This window comes from Eleutherodactylus coqui, chromosome 1 (assembly GCF_035609145.1).
Source record: "Eleutherodactylus coqui strain aEleCoq1 chromosome 1, aEleCoq1.hap1, whole genome shotgun sequence".
In the NCBI taxonomy this organism is placed as follows: Eukaryota; Metazoa; Chordata; class Amphibia; order Anura; family Eleutherodactylidae; genus Eleutherodactylus; species Eleutherodactylus coqui.
Window position 1 is genome coordinate 521378916 of NC_089837.1, and position 23473 is coordinate 521402388.

General features: G+C 44.6%; 1 protein-coding gene across 2 annotated transcripts; it reads left to right on the forward strand.

Moving 5' to 3' along the window:
• Nucleotides 1–1749: 1749 nt before the first annotated feature.
• KCTD14 (potassium channel tetramerization domain containing 14) lies at nucleotides 1750–17728 on the forward strand. 2 transcript variants are annotated; one of them, XM_066588258.1, is made up of 3 exons: nucleotides 1750–1815; nucleotides 6111–6178; nucleotides 16480–17728. In XM_066588258.1, exons 2-3 carry the CDS (start codon nucleotides 6146–6148, stop codon nucleotides 17149–17151), a joined length of 705 nt encoding a protein of 234 aa, XP_066444355.1. In that variant the 5' UTR covers nucleotides 1750–1815; nucleotides 6111–6145; the 3' UTR covers nucleotides 17152–17728. The 2 variants fall into 2 exon arrangements, with proteins under 2 accessions (XP_066444355.1, XP_066444354.1); XM_066588257.1 differs by lacking the exons at nucleotides 1750–1815; nucleotides 6111–6178 and adding an exon at nucleotides 9233–9667.
• The last annotated feature ends 5745 nt before the right edge of the window (nucleotides 17729–23473 follow it).

Consider the following 23473-nt stretch of genomic DNA (forward strand, 5'->3'; position numbering starts at 1 on the left):
ATACAGGATGGAACTCCGGGTCAGTACAGGATAAGTAAGTATGCACACAGTGACTCCACCAGCAGAATAGTGAGTGCAGCTCTGGAGTATAATACAGGATGTAACTCGGGATCAGTACAGGATAAGTAATGTATGCACACAGTGACTCCACCAGCAGAATAGTGAGTGCAGCTCTGGGGTATAATGCGGCATATAAGGCCGGGTTCATATAAACAGGTTAGATTCCACATGCAGATATCCACAGCAGAATACTTGCGTATGATTGCAGAAGCAAAGTGGTCGCGTACACGTGCGGTTTTCCGTGTGGATGTAAATTTGGGGGACAGTGTATTGTTTGTGCGGAAGAACGAACCCAAGCAGGGAAGGACATCAGAAAGTTGCCTACCCCCCTGTAAACACCCTTTTATCACTCTGATAACCACCCAGGCGACATTCTCTTGTGCTGTCATGGCAAGAGTTGCTCTGAGAGCCTTCAGGACGGGATGCTGCTCTCAGCTTGGCTGGGTTATACTACATTTTTGGAAGTAGTATAAACCACTTTAAAAAACAAACACTCATTCTTGTGGAGGAAGAGCCCAGAAGGACCAGCGGTGGTTGCAGGTAGCAGTCTGGATGGTGTGTTGTCTCCAGACTCCGTCCTGCATTGTCTGTCCACAAATTCCTGCTTTTTTTTATACCATCTGAATTCCGTGTCCGTACACAATGCACTGCGGATGGAACGCGTCCATAGAGATTAATGGAGCCCATGCATGGGTATTGTTGGTAAAACAGAGCATGCTGCAATTTTTCTTCCGCATTCCTTCCCGCAAGTGTGATCGAACCGGCAGGAGCCCAATGCATTTCACTGCCCGTGTATCAAATGCACGGACGGCGATTTTGGGGAATTCGCAATTAAAATCCGTTTGGTGTAGACAGGCCCAACTCAGGGTAATTAGTCTATGTACACAGTCCATTCATTTTTAATGTAAAATGGGTCACAGTTACAACACTTATGATTTGGGATGGAGTGCTGCTTGTCATGACCGTGATGGGGGGGGGGGGGTGGTTACAGGCGCCATTTCTTCTCTCTATACTCGGTTTGGTAAATGGAATCGATATATTTAAATAGAAGCTGTCACCAGCTCTGAACACCGTAGACTAATGTATGAGGCTTATACCGCAGGGTCCTGGAGTCCAGAGAACTATTTCGTATACTTAGCTTTCCAAGCAAGCGGCGTTACCCCTTAAATCGGAGCAGACCGTGCAGCCAGCACTCTGTGTGCGCTAACGCCCATAGTAATCAATGAGCGTGTGTGCGCACAGCATGCAGCCAGTAGTCCAGCTGCGCAAGATTTTGCGTGGAATTTTCGCCGTTGCCCGCTGCCATTAGTTTATGCAATCCTATAGAGAGAGACGCAATTTGACCGCGTGAAAACTCGCACGGTAACAAAATCGCGGCATGTTCAGCCGACACATCACAGAGCAGAGAGAGAAGACGCCGGACAGGTAAGCAGGAGGTCAATGCAGGGGCACGGGTCGCATCTCGCTGCCAGAATCTGACCCGGCCGTCTGCATTCGCCCTCACCTGTAGTAAAATCGATTACTGCTCCGGGACGGTAAATAGGAAGCGTCTGGTATCGGCGGGGGGTGTGGCTGACCTCTACAGATACTTTGTGTCACAGTAAGCTCCGCCCACCTGTCTTCCATATCAGCTTGCAGCTATTTGCCCTTATTTCTTTGTAACATTCTGTTATAGCAACTCGGGTCAAACTTCCACCCGCCGTCCCGCCCGAAGCGTCACCGTTTATTTTTGGAATCACCTGCTTGTTACACAAAGTGAGTGGAAATCCTTCATACATATCTAATAGGGCTGTCAGGCTGCGGGTGGAGTCAGCTGTTGACACAAGAAAACAAATTTACCCAGAGCCTTCAGCTGCAGGGAGGATGTGTTACTGAAAGTGTAAGACTTTGGGTCCTGGAGGTACCTGCAGAAATGGGGTACAGCTCTTATATGCCAATAATCCACCAGCATCGGACATTATTCTCTGTTTTTTGAGTGTATTTATGTGCATTTTGTAATTTACAGAACAGAAATTGTGCTCACTATTCTGCTGGTGGAGTCACTGTGTACATACATGACTTATCCTGTACTGCTCCTGAGTTACATCCTGTATTATACCCCAGAGCTGCACTCACTATTCTGCTGGTGGAGTCACTGTGTACATACATGACTTATCCTGTACTGATCCTGAGTTATATCCTGTATTATACTCCAGAGCTGCACTCACTATTCTGCTGGTGGAGTCACTGTGTACATACATTACTTATCCTGTACTGCTCCTGAGTTACATCCTGTATTATACTCCAGAGCTGCACTCACTATTCTGCTGGTGGAGTCACTGTATACATACATTACTTATCACGTACTGCTCCTGAGTTACATCCTGTATTACCCTCCAGAGCTGCACTCACTATTCTGCTGGTGGAGTCACTGTGTACATACATTACTTATCCTGTACTGATCCTGAGTTATATCCTGTATTATACTCCAGAGCTGCACTCACTATTCTGCTGGTGGAGTCACTGTATACATACATTACTTATCACGTACTGCTCCTGAGTTACATCCTGTATTACCCTCCAGAGCTGCACTCACTATTCTGCTGGTGGAGTCACTGTGTACATACATTACTTATCCTGTACTGATCCGGAGTTACATCCTGTATTATACTCCAGAGCTGCACTCACTATTCTGTGATGGAGTCACTGTGTACATACATTACTTATCCTGTACTGACCCTGAGTTATATCCTGTATTATACTCCAGAGCTGCACTCACTATTCTGCTGGTGGAGTCACTGTATACATACATTACTTATCCTGTACTGATCCTGAGTTATATCCTGTATTATACTCCAGAGCTGCACTCACTATTCTGCTGGTGGAGTCACTGTATACATACATTACTTATCACGTACTGCTCCTGAGTTACATCCTGTATTACCCTCCAGAGCTGCACTCACTATTCTGCTGGTGGAGTCACTGTGTACATACATTACTTATCCTGTACTGACCCTGAGTTACATCCTGTATTATACTCCAGAGCTGCAGTCACTATTCTGCTGGTGGAGTCACTGTGTACATACATTTCTTATCCTGTACTGATCCTGAGTTACATCCTGTATTATACTCCTGAGCTGAGCTCTCTATTCTGCTGGTGGAGTCACTGTGTACATACATTACTTATCCTGTACTGAGCCTGAGTTACATCCAGTATTATACTCCAGAGCTGCACTCACTATTCTGCTGGTGGAGTCACTGTGTACATACATTACTTATCCAGTACTGATCCTGAGTTACATCCTGTATTATATCCCAGAGCTGCACTCACTATACTGCTGGTGGAGTCACTGTGTACATACATTACTTATCCTGTACTGCTCCTGAGTTACATCCTGTATTATATCCCAGAGCTGCACTCACTATACTGCTGGTGGAGTCACTGTGTATATACATTACTTGTCCTGTACTGATCCTGAGTTACATCCTGTATTATATCCCAGAGCTGCACTCCCTATTCTGCTGGTAGAGTCACTGTGTACATACATGACTTATCCTGTACTGCTCCTGAGTTACATCCTGTATTATACCCCAGAGCTGCACTCACTATTCTGCTGGTGGAGTCACTGTGTACATACATGACTTATCCTGTACTGATCCTGAGTTATATCCTGTATTATACTCCAGAGCTGCACTCACTATTCTGCTGGTGGAGTCACTGTGTACATACATTACTTATCCTGTACTGCTCCTGAGTTACATCCTGTATTATACTCCAGAGCTGCACTCACTATTCTGCTGGTGGAGTCACTGTATACATACATTACTTATCACGTACTGCTCCTGAGTTACATCCTGTATTACCCTCCAGAGCTGCACTCACTATTCTGCTGGTGGAGTCACTGTGTACATACATTACTTATCCTGTACTGATCCTGAGTTATATCCTGTATTATACTCCAGAGCTGCACTCACTATTCTGCTGGTGGAGTCACTGTATACATACATTACTTATCACGTACTGCTCCTGAGTTACATCCTGTATTACCCTCCGGAGCTGCACTCACTATTCTGCTGGTGGAGTCACTGTGTACATACATTACTTATCCTGTACTGATCCGGAGTTACATCCTGTATTATACTCCAGAGCTGCACTCACTATTCTGTGATGGAGTCACTGTGTACATACATTACTTATCCTGTACTGACCCTGAGTTATATCCTGTATTATACTCCAGAGCTGCACTCACTATTCTGCTGGTGGAGTCACTGTATACATACATTACTTATCCTGTACTGATCCTGAGTTATATCCTGTATTATACTCCAGAGCTGCACTCACTATTCTGCTGGTGGAGTCACTGTATACATACATTACTTATCACGTACTGCTCCTGAGTTACATCCTGTATTACCCTCCAGAGCTGCACTCACTATTCTGCTGGTGGAGTCACTGTGTACATACATTACTTATCCTGTACTGACCCTGAGTTACATCCTGTATTATACTCCAGAGCTGCAGTCACTATTCTGCTGGTGGAGTCACTGTGTACATACATTTCTTATCCTGTACTGATCCTGAGTTACATCCTGTATTATACTCCTGAGCTGAGCTCTCTATTCTGCTGGTGGAGTCACTGTGTACATACATTACTTATCCTGTACTGAGCCTGAGTTACATCCAGTATTATACTCCAGAGCTGCACTCACTATTCTGCTGGTGGAGTCACTGTGTACATACATTACTTATCCTGTACTGATCCTGAGTTACATTCTGTATTATACCCCAGAGCTGCACTCACTATTCTGCTGGTGGAGTCACTGTGTACATACATTACTTATCCTGTACTGATCCTGAGTTACATCCTGTATTATACTCCAGAGCTGCACTCACTATTCTGCTGCTGGAGTCACTGTATACATACATTACTTATCCTGTACTGATCGTGAGTTACATACTGTATTATACTCCAGAGCTGCACTTACTATTCTGCTGGTGGAGTCACTGTGTACATACATTACTTATCCTGTACTGCTCCTGAGTTACATCCTGTATTATACTCCAGAGCTGCACTCACTATTCTGCTGGTGGAGTCACTGTGTACATACATTACTTATGCTGTACTGCTCCTGAGTTACATCCTGTATTATACTCCAGAGCTGCTCTCACTATTCTGCTGGTGGAGTCACTGTGTACATACATTACTTATCCTGTACTGATCCTGAGTTACATCCTGTATTATACTCCAGAGCTGCTCTCACTATTCTGTTGGTGAAGTCACTGTGTACATACATTACTTATCCTGTACTGATCCTGAGTTACATCCTGTATTATACTCCAGAGCTGCACTCACTATTCTGCTGCTGGAGTCACTCTGTACATACATTACTTACCCTGTACTGATCCTGAGTTACATCCTGTATTATACTCCAGAGCTGCACTCACTGTTCTGCTGGTGGAGTCACTGTGTACATACATTACTTATCCTGTACTGATCCTGAGTTACATCCTGTATTATACTCCAGAGCTGCACTCACTATTCTGCTGGTGGAGTCACTGTGTACATACATTACTTATCCTGTACTAATCATGACTTACATCCTGTATTATACCCCAGAGCTGCTCTCACTATTCTGTTGGTGAAGTCACTGTGTACATACATTACTTATCCTGTACTGATCCTGAGTTACATCCTGTATTATACTCCAGAGCTGCACTCACTATTCTGCTGGTGGAGTCACTGTGTACATACATTACTTATCCTGTACTGCTCCTGAGTTACATCTTGTAATAAACTAGTGTATTTGGGGCGATATTCCACAGACAGCCCTGTTCTAGCCGATGGACTGATGATCCACATGCCGCCTGCCCGTTCCTCGGACATATGGGACCTGGCAGTGTGCGGAGTAGTTGGATGTCAGGCGCAGCTGGCAGTGATGGTGTTATTTACTTACACGTGTATACCTGTGGTTACGTGTTCGGAGTCCTGCTAGCGCTAGGCTCGGCCCTCCATGCACACGCCTCGGATTCCTGAAACATTAACAAGCCAATGTGAAATCTTATCTCTCAGAGGCTCCTTATGAAAACACTTCAACAGCCCGAAATATGGACTCCCAGAAAGCCGACAGTCCCCAACAGGTGAGTCATGACAGGTAAGAATGCTGTCACAGGGCAGCAACACACGGCAATTCTGTGTAGTGATATAGAGCATGCTGGTATAACCTGGGTATCTCCTGTGTATAATTATATATGTGTACAGCTGGTATAAGTTATATATCCCCTGTATATAGTGCTATGGACCATACTGGTATAACCTAGGTATCTCCTCTACATAATGATATATGTACAGCTGGTATAAGTTATATATCCCCTGTATATAGTGCTATGGACCATACTGGTATAACCTAGGTATCTCCTCTACATAATGATATATGTACAGCTGGTATAAGTTATACATCTCCTGTATATAGTGCTATGGACCATACTGGTATAACCTAGGGATCTCCTGTATCTAATTATATATGTGTACAGCTGGTATAAGTTATACATCTCCTGTATATAGTGCTATGGACCATATTGGTATAACCTGGGTATCTCCTCTACATAATGATATATGTACAGCTGGTATAAGTTATACATCTCCTGTATATAGTGCTATGGACCATATTGGTATAACCTAGGTATCTCCTCTACATAATGATATATGTACAGCTGGTATAAGTTATACATCTCCTGTATATAGTGCAATGGACCATACTGGTATAGCCTAGGTATCTCCTGTATCTAATTTTTTATGTGTACAGCTGGTATAAGTTATACATATTCTGTATATAGTGATATGGAACATTCTGGTATAACCTAGGTATCTCCTGTGCATAATGATATATGTACAGCTGGTATAACCTAGTTATCTCCTGTATATAATTATATATGTACAGCTGGTAGGTTATGCATCTCTTATATATAATGATATGGACCATGCTGGTATAACTTGGGTATCTCCTGTATATAATTATCTATACACATATGATATAAGCTATACCTCTCCCTGTATATAGTGATATGGAGCATGCTGGTACAACCTGGGTATTTCCTGTATATAATTATATATGTATACCTGGTATAAGTTATGCATCCTGTATATAGTGACACGGACCATGCTGGTATAAACTGGGCATTGTATATATGTTTTTCGACATCCAAATACAAGCTGTTTGTAATCCTTGTTTTACATAATAGTTACTGTTAAAAGTGTGTGTTAAGGCCCATTTACATGCAAAGACAATCTTTCAAAGGATTGAAGGAATGACAGTTCTAGTGATCATTTTGCATAAAGTACTGATGGGCACAAATGCCCATTAGCACTTTATCAGCTTCATTTGCATGTAAATGAGCCTCCAGCAGCTGTTTGCAAATCACAGCATGTGGTCTGAACTTTACACTCAGCTGCATTGTCTTCACACAGGCAGTGTAATCTGCTGTTCCAGTGGAGAACACAGCATGTGGTCCCTGCTATCTCTTTCCAGCTGAACAATGGCTTTCATGTTTGCCTAAAAATAATAGTTTGGCGATCATGCCTGTGGCGACTGTGTCTGCTTTGCAGATTATCAGGTGTTGAAATTTTGGCTTTTTCAGTGAACAGAGTGAAAGATGGAGGCGTTTACACGCAACAATTATCGCTTAAAAGCCCTCGTTTGAACGAATTTTGAGCGATAATCGTTGCGTGTAAATTGGGATTTACATTTAGGCAAATATTTTTTGGAGGTGTGTTTGATTTTTTTAATGGTGGCAAAAGTGCTTTCCCCCTTATTTTTCTGTTGCTTCAATACATCAAACATAAAAAGTGAAGCAACTTTGCAAATAGTCTTTATTAAAAATCTCTTATTCTGTGTATACAGCACCCGTGCAAACTCATGTGTCTCCATGCTGCCAGACTACAAACAAACCCTGTGTGGTGTGATCTGTGCGAGGTTATGCCAGCCCCCGAGGTTATGCCAGCCCCCCGAGGTTATGCCAGCCCCCCCGAGGTTATGCCAGCCCCCCGAGGTTATGCCAGCCCCCCGGGCATGCCTTTCCTTTATAACCTGTGAACATCAGAAGCAAAGGGAAGAGAGAAGACATGACTGCCGGATCAGACTACACAGGGTTTGTTTGTGGTCTGTAACCATAGAGACGGCTACGTCTGCATGGGAGCTGTGTACACAAGAATAGTTATAAATGTAGTTAATTTTTATTTTAACGTCACTCGAACAATCCAATTGTGTTCATACCCGGCAAAGGAAATCGCTATGAGGCCGTATTTACGTTTTTTTGTGATTATCGCTGCGGGATTTGCGGTCAGACACCCCCCGAAAATCCCGTAGCAATGTCCGTCCATAGACATGCTGTGTTAAAAGACTCTCCCCTGGCCATGAGCGGAAATCAACTGTGATTTTTCGCTCGTGGGGAAGAATCGCAGCATGTCCTATTCTGTGCGGAAAAACGCGCGGACGGCTTCCATTGCAGTCAATGGAAGCCGTCCGACCTGCGACATTGGGCACTGCAGAGTATCACGGGTATCCGCGTCACAGCCCAGCACCGCCACGTCATGCGCTGCACTGTGTGCCAGGCGTGACATTCACGGCGGATCTGGACAGGTGAGTATAAGGTCTCTGGGGGGCGCCGGGCCCCCACCCCCCCGGCCGAGGGCATCCCATTTAAGGGCTCCTGCCCACAGCCGGCCGGATTCCAACTGTGGAATATCGCAGCGGAATCAAACCCTGCGCCCCCCAGAGACCCCATAATCACCTCTCTGGATCCACCGTGAGTCCCGTCCGGCACACATGTGCAGTGAAGCGCTCTGATGCGCCGGCGCTGACGCGTATTCCTGCAATACTTCCGCTGTGCTCAAAACTGAAGGATCGCGGGACGGACGGCTTCCAGTGACTGTGATGGAAGGGAGGAAAGCTATTAGGTTCAGTAAAACCTGACAGCCGCGGGGTTCCGCCTCGATTCTATTTGCCACGGAAAAACGCGTGGCCGGCTTCCATTGTAGTCCATGTAAACCGTCTGTCACGCGGTACTTTTGCTGTGAGCACAGTGGAGGTACTGCGAGAATACACCCCATCGCCGCTGCGTCATGCGCTGCACTGCGGATGCGCGCAGGATGGGACTCTCGCGGTGGATGCGGACAGGTATTGGGGTCTCTGTGGGACTCCGCTGCGATATTCCGCGGAGGCGTGAGGGTTAGCAGCACGTATTCGGTACATATAGCGCAACCTAGAGGCCCATTGAGATAAATGCGTGCATAACCGGCGTATTTCCGCACGTCTTTTGATGCGTTGTTTTATATCTGCGCTGCGGCGGCCAGAAGACGCTTTCACATCAATATGCGGCGTATTTGCACGGAGTCCCAGGCAGCAGCCCGGCGGCGCAATCACAGGCCACGCCCCATCACACCTGCACGCCACACCTACGGCGACGTCACGCTTCAGTCGACACCCCTCACCTGTCACGCGGGGGGCGGGGCTCCGGGGGAATACCTGCGGCAGCGGCGGCGGACGGCTCACACCGGAGCCGGCGAGCTTCACCATGAGCGGCATCGAGCAGCGGAGCTCCGGCAAGCAGATGACCAGCCCGCTGCAGAGCGTGAGTATCACTACTGCGCCCAGCGTGCCCTCTCCCGGCCACCATAAGTCCCAGCAGTGAGCGGCTGTAGCGGATATACGATTGTCAGCTCCTCAGACCAGCTTTGTATATATTACTCCCCCTGGCTTCTGCTGGCACTTGTAGTCCCCCAGCCTCCTTCCCTGCCGCTCTATATGTATCTTATGGCTGTGTGAGACCGGCCTGGGGGGGGCGCTATATTGTGACTGCGCACGTTACCTGCGGATGCCAGGCATTTTTCAAGCAAACCGCCTGGCGTCAGTGAAGTCCTGCGTTTCGCATGCGGCAGCGGACCGGAGGCGTTCTGCGCTGATCTCAGTAGGAATCCTCGCACCGCCCTCCATAAACTCCTTCTTGTATCGACTCCGTTCAAAAGAGCGCAAATCTTGCGCGATTTTTCTCTGCCTAAGAGATATTTGTGTGACTCGCCGTCGCTCGTGTGACCGCACCCTGAAGGTCGCCGCAGGCCCCGTTTTCGTCTGATGGGTGATATAGATGTAAGTATTTCGCATGTTGGACAGGATCGCTCTGATGCGCCGTTTTTTTCTTTTTTTGCGTCCGTGTTCGCATGCCGGAACCGGTAATTTGTGACGAAAAACGCGTCGCCCTGCGGCACAGACTATTCTTCGTGTGTTTTCAGTAGTGAGGCTGGTGTCACGCGGCCGAGAATCTCGCCTGATATTGGTGCGTTAGACCCACAAATCTTGTGTGAATACGACCGCCATTCTTCTCGCTGCGGGTCCTCTTGTAGCGATCCGGGTCAGGGCTGGAGGCCCTTGTAACCGCTGCGGATCAGTACCGCTGTCAGGGAAGCCAGAGGTCGGTACACAGGTAGGTATTAGTTGGAGGTACAGAAGAGCAGGTGGGTAGTGTAGTCAGGGAAGCCAGAGGTTGGTACACGGGTAGGTATTAGTTCGTGGTACAGAAGAGCAGGTGGGTAGTGTAGTCAGAGAAGCCAGAGGTCGGTACACAGGTAGGTATTACTTGGAGGTACAGAAGAGCAGGTGGGTAGTGTAGTAGGGAAGCAAGAGGTAGATATTCATGGTATAGAAGAGGGGGTGGGTAGTGTAGTCAGGGAAGCCAGAGGTCGGTACACAAGTAGATATTCGCGGTATAGAAGAGCAGGTGGGTAGTGTAGTCAGGGAAGCCAGAGGTTGGTACACAGGCAGGTCTATCAGGTAGCAGGATGGAGGAGAGGCTGGTGGAGGAGCTTGACTACCGGCTGTGAGCACAGGAGCTCCAAAGTTGGAGCCCCAAAACATATCTTTTTGTGTTCCTCTGAACACATTGCCCCTTGGTCGGGCTGGCACAGTATGGCGCGGGGTGCGATGTGAGGTTTCCCACTGAGAACCCTCGCCAATCCTCTGAAGCTGTGTTGGAGGATCGCTGCTTCACAGAAGGGATGGCGGGCATCACTGCCAGAAAAATGCCTCACATCCGTGTAAACGCACATCGGTGAGCGCCGTGTACCCGGGGAATAATGGGGGAGTCTTAAGCAGAAGCACCCAAAAATAGGAACTGCTGCAAGTTTTCTATCTATACCCCCTCTCAGACTCTGGTAACGGGGTGACATCTCTTCTCTGCGTCGTAGAGGCACCTAGCCCCTTAACGACCAATGACGTACCTGGTACGTCATGGAGCGTCGGGGTATGTATGAAGAGAGGTTGCGTGGCAACCTCTCTTCATACAGTGCGGGCATCAGCTGTTTATAACAGCTGACACCCGCGGGCAATAGCCGCGAGCGGCCGCGCGGCCGATCGCGGCTATTAACCATTTAAACGCCGCTGTCAATTCTGACAGCGGCATTTAAATCCCCCGAACGATGTTCGGGGGTCCCGCGCGGCCCCCCCGCGGTGAGATCGGGGGAGCCTTGCACGTATCATGGCAGCCGGGGGCCTAATGAAAGGCCCCAGGGCTGCCTTAGCAGACTGCCTATCAAGCCGTCCCCGTGGGGTGGCTTCATAGGCTGCCTGTCAAAAAGCAGTATGACGTAATGCTATAGCATTACGTCATACTGCAGGAGCGATCAAAGCATCGCATCTTAAAGTCCCCCAGGGGGACTTCAAAGTAAAGTAAAAAAAAGAATCAATAAAGTTTTTTTTTAATTGAAAAAAAAAAAAAGTTGTAAAAGTTTAAATCACCCCCCTTTTGCCATATCTATTATTAAAAAATCTAAATAATAAATTAAAAATATGTATTTGATATCGCCACGTCCGTAAAAGTCCGATCTATCAAAGTAGCACATAATTTTTCCCGCACGGTGAACGTCGTCCGAAACAAAAAATGAAGAACGCCAGAAATGCACTTTTTTAGTTACCCTGTCTCCAATAAAAAACGCAATAAAAAGCGATCAAAAAGTCATATGTATTCCAAAATGGTACTATCAGAAACTACAGGACATCCCGCAAAAAATGAGACCTTGCTCAACTACGTCGACGGAAAAATAAAAAAGTTATCGCGCGCACAAAATGACGACAGAAAATAATTGAAAAAAATTTTATGTCTTAAAAAAAAAAAAAGAGGAGTATAGTAAAAAAAAACCTAAACAAGTTTGGCATCGTAGTAATCGTACCGACCCATAGAATAAAGTTATCATGTCGTTTTTGTTGCCATTTGTGCGCCGTAGAAGCAAGACGTACTAAAAGATGGCAAAATGTCGTTTTTTTTCCATTTTACTCCACTTAGAATTTTTTAAAAGTTTTTCAGTACATTATATGGTACTTTAAATAGCACCATTGAAAAATACAACTCATCCCGCAAAAAACAAGCCCTCATACAGTGACGTGGATGGATAAATAAAGGAGTTATGATTTTTTTAAAGGGGGGAGGAAAAAACGAAAATGGAAAATGAAAAATGGCCGCGTCATTAAGGGGCTAGTGGTCAACAAGCTCTACACAAGTAGAAGAAGAGGTCACTACACACAAGGAGCCTCCGAGAGCCTCTTATAGGCCGGGGGGGGGGGGGGGGGCCTCCGGTGACAAGACCGTCCATCTAATCACCACAACTCTCATTATGTACAGATCTACCTGAGATGGGGGACTGCAGGAAAATGACAACTTCTTCTGGGTGCGGCTTGTGTCTTTGAGAAGCTGTGCGCTTGTGTGTTGTGCTCCTCGCCTGCAGCAGGATTATCTGTAGTCACAGCGGAGCCGGGATGTAATAATCTGATGTTTGGGAAAAGACAAAACCAAGGATCTGAAGTCAGGCGCTGAAGCATTATACTCACGGTATAATGTATGCAGCATGATTATAAACTCCAGCAGCCAGGACCTGATCGTGCCTGCCAAGAGTCATGCCTTAAACAGCACAGATTTAGTCCCAGCGTACGAGAAGGACCCGTATATACAGAGCTATTATATCTTTATAATAATCCAGATATTACTGCCACTTATTTACAGGTTTTATATTTCGCTTGTGAATGATCATAGTAGTTATATTCTTGTACATAGGAGGCAGTATTATAGTAGTTATATTCTTGTACATAGGGGGCAGTATTATAGTAGTTATATTCTTGTACATAGGGGGCAGTATTATAGTAGTTATATTCTTGTACATAGGGGGCAGTATTATAGTAGTTATATTCTTGTACATAGGGGGCAGTATTATAGTAGTTATATTCTTGTACATAGGAGCAGCATTATAGTAGTTATATTCTTGTACATAGGGGGCAGTATTATAGCAGTTATATTCTTGTACATAGGAGGCAGTATTATAGTAGTTATATTCTTGTACATAGGAGGCAGTATTATAGTAGTTATATTCTTGTACATAGGAGCAGTATTATAGTAATTATATTCTTGTATATAGGGAGCAGTATTATAGTAGTTATATTCTTGTACATAGGAGGCAGTATTATAGTAGTTATATTCTTGTACATAGGAGGCAGTATTATAGTAGTTATATTCTTGTACATAGGAGGCAGTATTATAGTAGTTATATTCTTGTACATAGGAGGGCAGTATTATAGTAGTTATATTCTTGTACATAGGAGGCAGTATTATAGTAGTTATATTCTTGTACATAGGAGGCAGTATTATAGTAGTTATATTCTTGTACATAGGAGGCAGTATTATAGTAGTTATATTCTTGTACATAGGAGGCAGTATTATAGTAGTTATATTCTTGTACATAGGGGGCAGTATTATAGTAGTTATATTCTTGTACAGTGGCCAGTATTATAGTAGTTATATTCTTGTACATAGGGGGCAGTATTATAGTAGTTATATTCTTGTACATAGGGGGCAGTATTATAGTAGTTATATTCTTGTACATAGGAGGCAGTATTATAGTAGTTATATTCTTGTACAGTGGCCAGTATTATAGTAGTTATATTCTTGTACATAGGGGGCAGTATTTTAGTAGTTATATACTTGTATATAAGGGGCAGTATTATAGTAGTTATATTCTTGTACATAGGGGGCAGTATTATAGTAGTTATATTCTTGTACATAGGGGGCAGTATTATAGTAGTTATATTCTTGTACATAGGGGGCAGTATTATAGTAGTTATATTCTTGTACATAGGGGGCAGTATTATAGTAGTTATATTCTTGTACATAGGAGGCAGTATTATAGTAGTTATATTCTTGTACATAGGGGGCAGTATTATAGTAGTTATATTCTTGTACATAGGGGGTAGTATTATAGTAGTTATATTCTTGTACATAGGAGGCAGTATTATAGTAGTTATATTCTTGTACATAGGGGGCAGTATTATAGTAGTTATATTCTTGTACATAGGGGGCAGTATTATAGTAGTTATATTCTTGTACATAGGGGGCAGTATTATAGTAGTAATATATTCTTGTACATAGGAGGCAGTATTATAGTAGTTATATTCTTGTACATAGGGGGCAGTATTATAGTAGTTATATTCTTGTACATAGGGGGCAGTATTATAGTAGTTATATTCTTGTACATAGGTGGCAGTATTATAGTAGTTATATTCTTGTACATAGGGGGCAGTATTATAGTAGTTATATTCTTGTACATAGGGGGCAGTATTATAGTAGTTATATTCTTGTACATAGGGGGCAGTATTATAGTAGTTATATTCTTGTACATAGGGGGCAGTATTATAGTAGTTATATTCTTGTACATAGGAGCAGCATTATAGTAGTTATATTCTTGTACATAGGGGGCAGTATTATAGCAGTTATATTCTTGTACATAGGAGGCAGTATTATAGTAGTTATATTCTTGTACATAGGAGGCAGTATTATAGTAGTTATATTCTTGTACATAGGAGCAGCATTATAGTAGTTATATTCTTGTACATAGGAGGCAGTATTATAGCAGTTATATTCTTGTACATAGGAGGCAGTATTATAGTAGTTATATTCTTGTACATAGGAGGCAGTATTATAGTAGTTATATTCTTGTACATAGGAGGCAGTATTATAGTAGTTATATTCTTGTACATAGGAGGCAGTATTATAGTAGTTATATTCTTGTACATAGGAGGGCAGTATTATAGTAGTTATATTCTTGTACATAGGAGGCAGTATTATAGTAGTTATATTCTTGTACATAGGAGGCAGTATTATAGTAGTTATATTCTTGTACATAGGAGGCAGTATTATAGTAGTTATATTCTTGTACATAGGAGGCAGTATTATAGTAGTTATATTCTTGTACATAGGAGGCAGTATTATAGTAGTTATATTCTTGTACATAGGGGGCAGTATTATAGTAGTTATATTCTTGTACAGTGGCCAGTATTATAGTAGTTATATTCTTGTACATAGGGGGCAGTATTATAGTAGTTATATTCTTGTACATAGGGGGCAGTATTATAGTAGTTATATTCTTGTACATAGGAGGCAGTATTATAGTAGTTATATTCTTGTACAGTGGCCAGTATTATAGTAGTTATATTCTTGTACATAGGGGGCAGTATTTTAGTAGTTATATACTTGTATATAAGGGGCAGTATTATAGTAGTTATATTCTTGTACATAGGGGGCAGTATTATAGTAGTTATATTCTTGTACATAGGGGGCAGTATTATAGTAGTTATATTCTTGTACATAGGGGGCAGTATTATAGTAGTTATATTCTTGTACATAGGGGGCAGTATTATAGTAGTTATATTCTTGTACATAGGAGGCAGTATTATAGTAGTTATATTCTTGTACATAGGGGGCAGTATTATAGTAGTTATATTCTTGTACATAGGGGGTAGTATTATAGTAGTTATATTCTTGTACATAGGAGGCAGTATTATAGTAGTTATATTCTTGTACATAGGGGGCAGTATTATAGTAGTTCTATTCTTGCACATAGGGGGCAGTATTACAGTAGTTCTATTCTTGCACATAGGGGGCAGTATTATAGTAGTTATATTCTTGCACATAGGGGGCAGTATTATAGTAGTTATATTCTTGCACATAGGGGGCAGTATTATAGTAGTTATATTCTTGCACATAGAGGGCAGTATTATAGTAGTTATATTCTTGTACATAGGGGGCAGTATTATAGTAGTTATATTCTTGCACATAGAGGACAGTATTATAGTAGTTATATTCTTGTACATAGGGAGCAGTATTATAGTAGTTATATTCTTGTACATAGAAGCAGTATTATAGTAGTTATATTCTTGCACATAGAGGGCAGTATTATAGTAGTTATATTCTTGCACATAGAGGGCAGTATTATCAGATTCTCGCTGGACAACTGGTGCAGTTACGGGATAGGTGGCCCATACCGGACAGCCCCCTTTAGTGTAGCAGGCTAGAGTATTTTTGATTCTGGTATTATATACTGTGTCTGATGTTCTCCTTCTCTCTTGCAGATGTCACCTGTTGTGCTGTTGAATATCGGTGGTGATATTTACACGACGACTGTCGGGACACTGAAGAAGTATCAAGGATCCAAGCTTTTTGATATGTTCAATGGGCAGCCCAAGCTCCGCACGGACTCTGAGGGCCGGTACTTTATTGACAGGGAGGGGACATATTTCCGCTACATCCTTGAGTATCTGCGTTCTGGCCAAGTGCCCACTGAGTACATCCAGGAGGTCTACAAGGAGGCCTTGTTCTATGAAATTGAGCCGTTGGTGAAGAAGTTGGAAGACACCCCGCAGCTCTTCGGGGAACAGGTTGGAAGAAAGCAATTCCTTGCGCGAGTGCCTAACTACAGCGAGAACATTGAGGTGATGATCCGCATCGCCCGGGCAGAGGTGGTGGCATCACGATACTCCAATGTCATCGTTTGCATTGTGAGGACTGAGGAGGACGCATCCAAGTGTCACGACGCTCTGAACACTCTCGACATGGACAAGGAGTCTGTGGTCAAGTTTGGGCCTTGGAAGGCGACTCCAGGGATCTCTGATCTGCTTGACTGTATAAGAGCGGACATTGAGGATAAAGGTTACAAAGTATCGTACTCGCATCACGTGGCCGATAAAGGGTTCAGGTTTAAATCCTATGACTTTTTCTACAAGTTTGTATTCACATGGTGGTAAAGTAAATGCAATGAACTCTCCAGCAGTGAAGTAGACTCCATGCCCGGCAGCCTGTACTACACCACCAGCAACATAACCATATGTGACTTCTATGGGGCTTTTGGTGGGAGGGGATGTTAACTTGCTGTATATTAGCAGCCACTAGAGGGAGCTCACTGCAAACACTTGTACAGCTCTGTGAGTTCAATACTGGCTGTATAAATCCATATGCAGTGAGCTCCCCCTAGTGGTGGCTGGAAGCAGCCTAAATGTTATAACTTATCAAGTGAGGAAAACAGCATTCCCATATACAGAGCTGAATTGTGGAGCTCAATTCTGCTATGTTTCTGTTTTGCTTTTTTTTTTATGACCGTTGGTCCCATCACACTTCAGGATTTGTTCTTTTTAGGCCACATTCACTTGAGTGTATTGCGGTACGTTGAATTATTGTTACCGCAATGGATTCAGAAAGTGATTTCCCTGCAAGGAGCTGAACCATCAAGCTATATTAATGCTTCTGGAATAGACAGTATTCACAGTATGGGACAGTCCTATGGAGAGGAACACAAGTAATACTACGGCTGGGTTCACCTGGGGGGGGGGGGAAAGTCTGCCCGCAGCTCGTAATCCCAGGATTAGCCAGCAAAGTGGACGAGATTTTGCAAAAATCTCGTACACACGCTGCGGCCAAACTGCACGCTGACTGACTGGCAGCGCGGAATTCAGTTTTGCAGCATGTCAAATCTTTATATATATATCTGCCATACAAAGGTCCTACTCACCATATACTTCATAATAAGTGATGCATTGTGCCATTGTTGAACACAACTCAAGAATCCTCTCTGATAAAAAGCCAGGCTTGCATTGTTGTAGCCACTTTACAGCCGCTCTGAGCTCGTCTAGATCATCAGATTGGTGTCCCTGAATACTGACCTTCATTGGACGGACCATGCTGGAGAACGCGAGATTTGGGCTGTACGGTGGATGGGGGATAGCCTACCAGCCTAATTTACGGATCGCCAAATTTTTTACCAAATATGTGGAGTTGTTCATTGTCACGTAGATGTGGGTTCTCTTTAAGGCTTTTCTAATTTCTGCTGATTGAGTGACACTGCTGTTAACGGCCATGTCATAGAAAATCCAGGACATTGATGACTCTGGTCATCCCAAGGAACAAACCCCATGACTCTCTGCTGATCGCTGGCTGTTGAACTTCTTGGGCTGTGGAGAAGAGCTGTGACGCCATTCCATGGCTTGATCTGTTTCTGGATCATTCAGATGCCTCCGCACTTCATTAGTAACCAGGTTGGGGAAAAAACTTGTCTCTGTTGGCTTCAATGGTGTCCAGCAGATTAGAACAGACTTCCACTCTTCTCTCCTTCGTTTTGGGCGTCAACCGGCAAGGTACTCCCTTTGCATAGAGCTTGTGGCCACAGTCCTAAATGGTATCCCATCTCTCTCCGTGATTAATTTCGGCCACTCACTGACTATTCATGTCGGTGGTCGCCTGTTACATGGTTTCTTTTCAATTCTGGTTCCCCCTTCTTTAAAGAGAACCTGTCGTCCGCTTTGAGTTCTATAAACTGTTATGAGGCTCAAAGTTGAAGGAACGTGGAGTCCGGGGAGCTTCTCCTACTCCTCGGGACCTGTATTTCTGCGTTGTCCTTGTGAAGTTGGTGCATTCTTACACAAATGACTCTGCCCGTACTGTTCCATTCATCTCTATGGGAGAGCGTGCGCACAGAGCCATCTGAAAACAATCATGTGTGCGCGCACCCACTTAGGGGGAAGACCGCGCAGGAACGAGGTGCCCTGTGAGTATGAAGGACTCCCCGTTCCCTTAACTTGGAGTCTTATAACAGTTAACGGGGCGCCGACAGACTCCCTTTAAACTTCATCCAGCTGTGCACATTACCCTTGTCAGTGGTGTCATCGCCGTAAACCTGTGGATGGCGGACAGCCTGCACTCTTCTTTCATCAAGAACTCCATGATGACACGTTGTTTCTCCTTGGAATCCATTATTTACCTACCTGAGGCAGAAGGGCTGCTGTGCTGAACAGGAGGAGGAGTTCTACCATCTTGTGCAATTTGAACAAACGATGCAGTTTAATAAAGTTCTGACCGTTTTCCATACAACACTCCTATATAATATATAATCTGCCTAGTAAAAACATCCGCATCCATCCATGAATTGATATTTAATCATTCCAAGAAGGCTCATCCAGGGGGTTTAGATGCAGCCCCACAAACGACCAGTCAGAGCACCCTGAGATCAGGTTTTTGGGAAACCAACTTAGGAAAAGGGAATGTATTAAAATATAAAAAACACGAGGACCCCTTTAACTTGAGCTCCTTGTAGACATATTTGTCCATAAAAGGGCCGTCCCATAAAAGAAAACAATTCCCCCGTCTGTGAGTATTTGATCAGCGGGGGTGTAACGCTGGCACCTGTATTGACCCCAAGTGCTTTTGTTTGAATGGAGCGGTGGTCATGCATGCGCAGATCTGCCAGACCGGTATTTGTTTCTTTGGGACTGTAGTTAAAGGGGTATTCCGGTCTTGCTTATCTGATGACCTGTTCCCTGGACAGAGGGCTGTCGCTTAGGAAGTGGTCCATCTGTTAATTGTGTGGCCCACTGTCATTGCAGCGGGCAGACGTCATCCGTGGTCAGACAAGTCGGCGCATTTGACTCTCATTGAATCACTGGGAGCGCCGCGCTGCGCCTGCTCAGGACAGGATATGACATCCTGACCATGGGGACGCCTCATCCATTAACTACTGATCCAGGGAAGAGGTCACGCATTAAAGAGGACCGGAATACCCCTTAAAGTACAAGTGCTCAGCTACCTTCGGCAATCCCAAAGAGATAAATGCAATGGTACAACACACGCATGACAACTGTCCCATTTGTAAGAGGGGGTGCACTGGACCCCCCCATTTTCATGATGAATAGAGGTCCCAGTGTTTGCACCCAGCAATCAGATACTTATCTCATACAGCGGATAAAGTTATTTTCATGGGACTGCCCCTTTAAGGTACTTTCACATGTGCCACTTATTGTATTTGTAGCGTTGCAAGTTCTAAGCACAATTGTATTTCCTTAAACCCATGGTCTGCTCTGGTTTCCCCGTTGTGGTTCCCTGCAGTCTTGTGAAGCGCATGTTGTTATGGTGGACCGCCATCCATGAAGGTGGACACTCTGGGTCATGGCTGTAATGTATGGGGTTTGGTAAGCACAGGCTTAGCGTTATGTAATTTGTAGGAAGTTTTAGGCAAGTTCATAGAATGTTTGAGCCGCAGTTTCCATGACTCTGGTTTACTCTCACATGCTCTACTTCTGGTGGACACGGCACAGTCTATACTGATCTACCTCACTGAATCTATATAGCCCACTATAGGTGAGAGATTTCCACTGCAATCAGGGTTTTGCATTGTTATACTGTCTATACTCACTGTCCTCTCTACAAATTGTTGGTGGGATATTGGAACAGGTAACTTTTTTTTTTTCAAAAACATTTTAATAAAGTTTTTTTTTTCAAAATCAACATTTGTGTTTATTGTGAACTTATAGTACAAGTTATAGAAGCAAAATGCACAATATTAGATGTGCAGGCTCTGCGGGGGTGGAGCTTGGCTAATTCTTTGGGGTTTTTCTTTCTTGCTCCGCCCCTGAGGAACCAGGCATCACACAGTATCCACTTTGACTGATGCGCTCCTTTTAATTTCACATAGATTTAATGTTAGATTGCACACGGTGTCTGATCTGTCGGTAGCTTTTAGTTGGAGCTGAAGAGATTGGTGTATAAGTATGGTGGGAAAATAGGCGGTATCCGTACTGCCCAACCCTTAAAGAATGAAAAGCGGGATAATTCCTGCTTCGGCATGAAGCCAAGTATAGTTCTTCTTTCTTTTCTTTCTGTAGTAATAAACTGAGAATTCTTTGAGATACAACAACCCGTGTCTGTCCCTGAATTCGCCAGGCCTGAAAGAACATATACTAATTTGGAACTCGGTAACGTATCATGTGGGGTCCTTGGAATATCGCTAACAGATGCGTATGAAAGCGCTGAACATACACAATTACCAGAAGAAACCAGGAAGCCGCTTCATGACAGTGTGAACAGGCATCCGCGATCGCAATCAGTGTGGGCAGGCATCCGCGATCGCAATCAGTGTGGGCAGGCATCCGCGATCGCAATCAGTGTGGGCAGGCATACGCGATCGCAATCACAGTGTGGGCAGACCCACACGCTGGTAAAACCAAGGAGAAGCACTTATAGGATGAGTACTTGCGCTCTATGTGGTGGCGGGTTTAAGTCGTGCAGAGTCAAGGTGGGTAAGCATCTTAGAGCCTCCTTCTTGTGCCCTACCTACCCTGAGCCGCGCCCAGGCAGCTGCCTCGCCCCGTCCAGTATGTCACCCGCTCTGTCCGACTCCCGATCAGCGGCTGCGACCCCGGCTCTCTCCACGGACATCAGAAGAGTTCAGGGGTGACCGCATCTGTTTACATCGGAGGCCGGACGGCAGGTTTCCGTTTTTTGGATGGAAAGATAGAAAATAACGCTGCAGAGCGCACTAAGTCCAAAAACCTGACAGGATGGAAGCGGACAGAAGCCGTTCCCATGTTTTTTGGAACCCCATTGAAATCAATAGGGAAATAAACCAATCAGTTCTTTTCTGTTTTTGTATCAGTTTCTCACCTCCAAAAACGGTGCAGAGAGATGGAGACCCTGAACCGCGCCCCGCGGCGGCTTCACACAGGCGCCAAAATCGTTCAAGACCCACAAATCTCGTAGGAATATCCGAACATTATTCTTTTACATGGCGGTTTACACCCGAGCGGTTCGTTCCCGTATCACATCGCGGCACATCCTATCTTTGGGCGCGCCCCTACATGTCCTATTTAATGCCCCCTATAATGTGCTGAAAAACTATTAAAAATTCTAAGTGGAGTAAGGGCTTATGTAGACGACCGTATATTGGCTCGGTTTTCACGCTGAGCCAATATACGGTGTCCTTGTCTGCGGGGGGGGGGGGGGGGGAGGATGGAAGAGCCAGAAGCAGGAACTTAGCCCCCAATTGGAGGGGCGGGGGCGGAGCTAAGCGACGTTACTTAGCTCTGACCCCGTCCCGCCCCCTCCTATTGCAAATAGTAGAGAGGATGCAGAGAGGGGGCGGGAGCTCAGTTCCTGCTCCTGGCTCTTCCATCCTCCCCCCTCCCCTGCAGACAAGGACACCGTATATCGGCTCGGCGTGAAAGCCGTGCCGATATACGGTTGTCTGAAATAGCCCTAAAATGGATTAAAAATTAAATTCTGACGTTTCAGTGCATCTTGCTTCTACGGCGCACAAACTGTAACAAAAATGACTGATAACGTTATTCTACGGGTCCGTAGGATTACTGCGATACCAAACTTATATGGTTTTTTTGCTGCACTACGTGTATTTTCTTCAAAGATATTTAATGTTTCTGCCGCCGTCTTCTGCGCGCAATAGCTTTTTTTTTTTCCGTCAGCATAGCTGTGCGCGGGCTCATTTTTTGCAGGACGTCCTGTAGTTTGCATTGGTACCATTTTGGAATACATACCAGTTTTTCATCGCTTTTTATTGCATTTTTTTCTTAGAGGCGGGGTGACAAAGCGCATTTCTGCCGTTTTTTTTTTCTGACAGCTTTCACGATGCGGGTTAAAAATTATGCGTTCCAATGATAGATCGGGCTTTTACGGACGCAGCGAGACCAAATATGTATTTTTCTTTTATTATTTAGATTCTTTTATTATAAATATGGCTAAAGGGTTTTTTAAAACTTTTAATATTTTTCTTTTAATAGGCAGTAAAACTTTATTGATCTTATTTTCCCTTTTTTTTTTTTAGTCCCCAGGGGCCTCAGAACTCCCCCGGCTGCCATGACACCTGCACGGCTCCCTGCGGTCTCACGTTTGGGGGAATTAAATGACAGCGGCATTTAAAGGGTTTACAGCTCCGATGAGCTGCACGGCTTATCAGAGTTGTTGCCGCTGGGTGTCGGCTGTAAGAAACAGCCAGCAGCTGTGATGTATGGAGGGACATCGCCGAATGATCTCCCTTCATACACGTTCTGCAGCTGCTGGCCGTCAAAAGGCGTTATCGGCGGTCGTTAAGGGGTTAATAATCATTGGCAAGAGCAAGCAGAGTTACTATGGTTTGGGAACAATGACCTTCTGTGCGAGGAGTCTGAGCGACTCATTAACCCCTAACAACCCTCTTCAGTTTGTACGGTGGCATAAAGGGAGTCCGTACCGCGGATCTGTTCGCACGCTGCGCACTACTATAGACGGCACATAATACGCCATCCGATGGAC

Bases quoted from the DNA above. Each gene is read 5' to 3' on its own strand.
- KCTD14 (XM_066588257.1), top strand. From the start codon at position 9,356: ATGCGTTGTTTTATATCTGCGCTGCGGCGGCCAGAAGACGCTTTCACA. The intron at 9,668-16,479 runs GTGAGTATCACT...TCTCTCTTGCAG, and splicing joins TGACCAGCCCGCTGCAGAGC to ATGTCACCTGTTGTGCTGTT.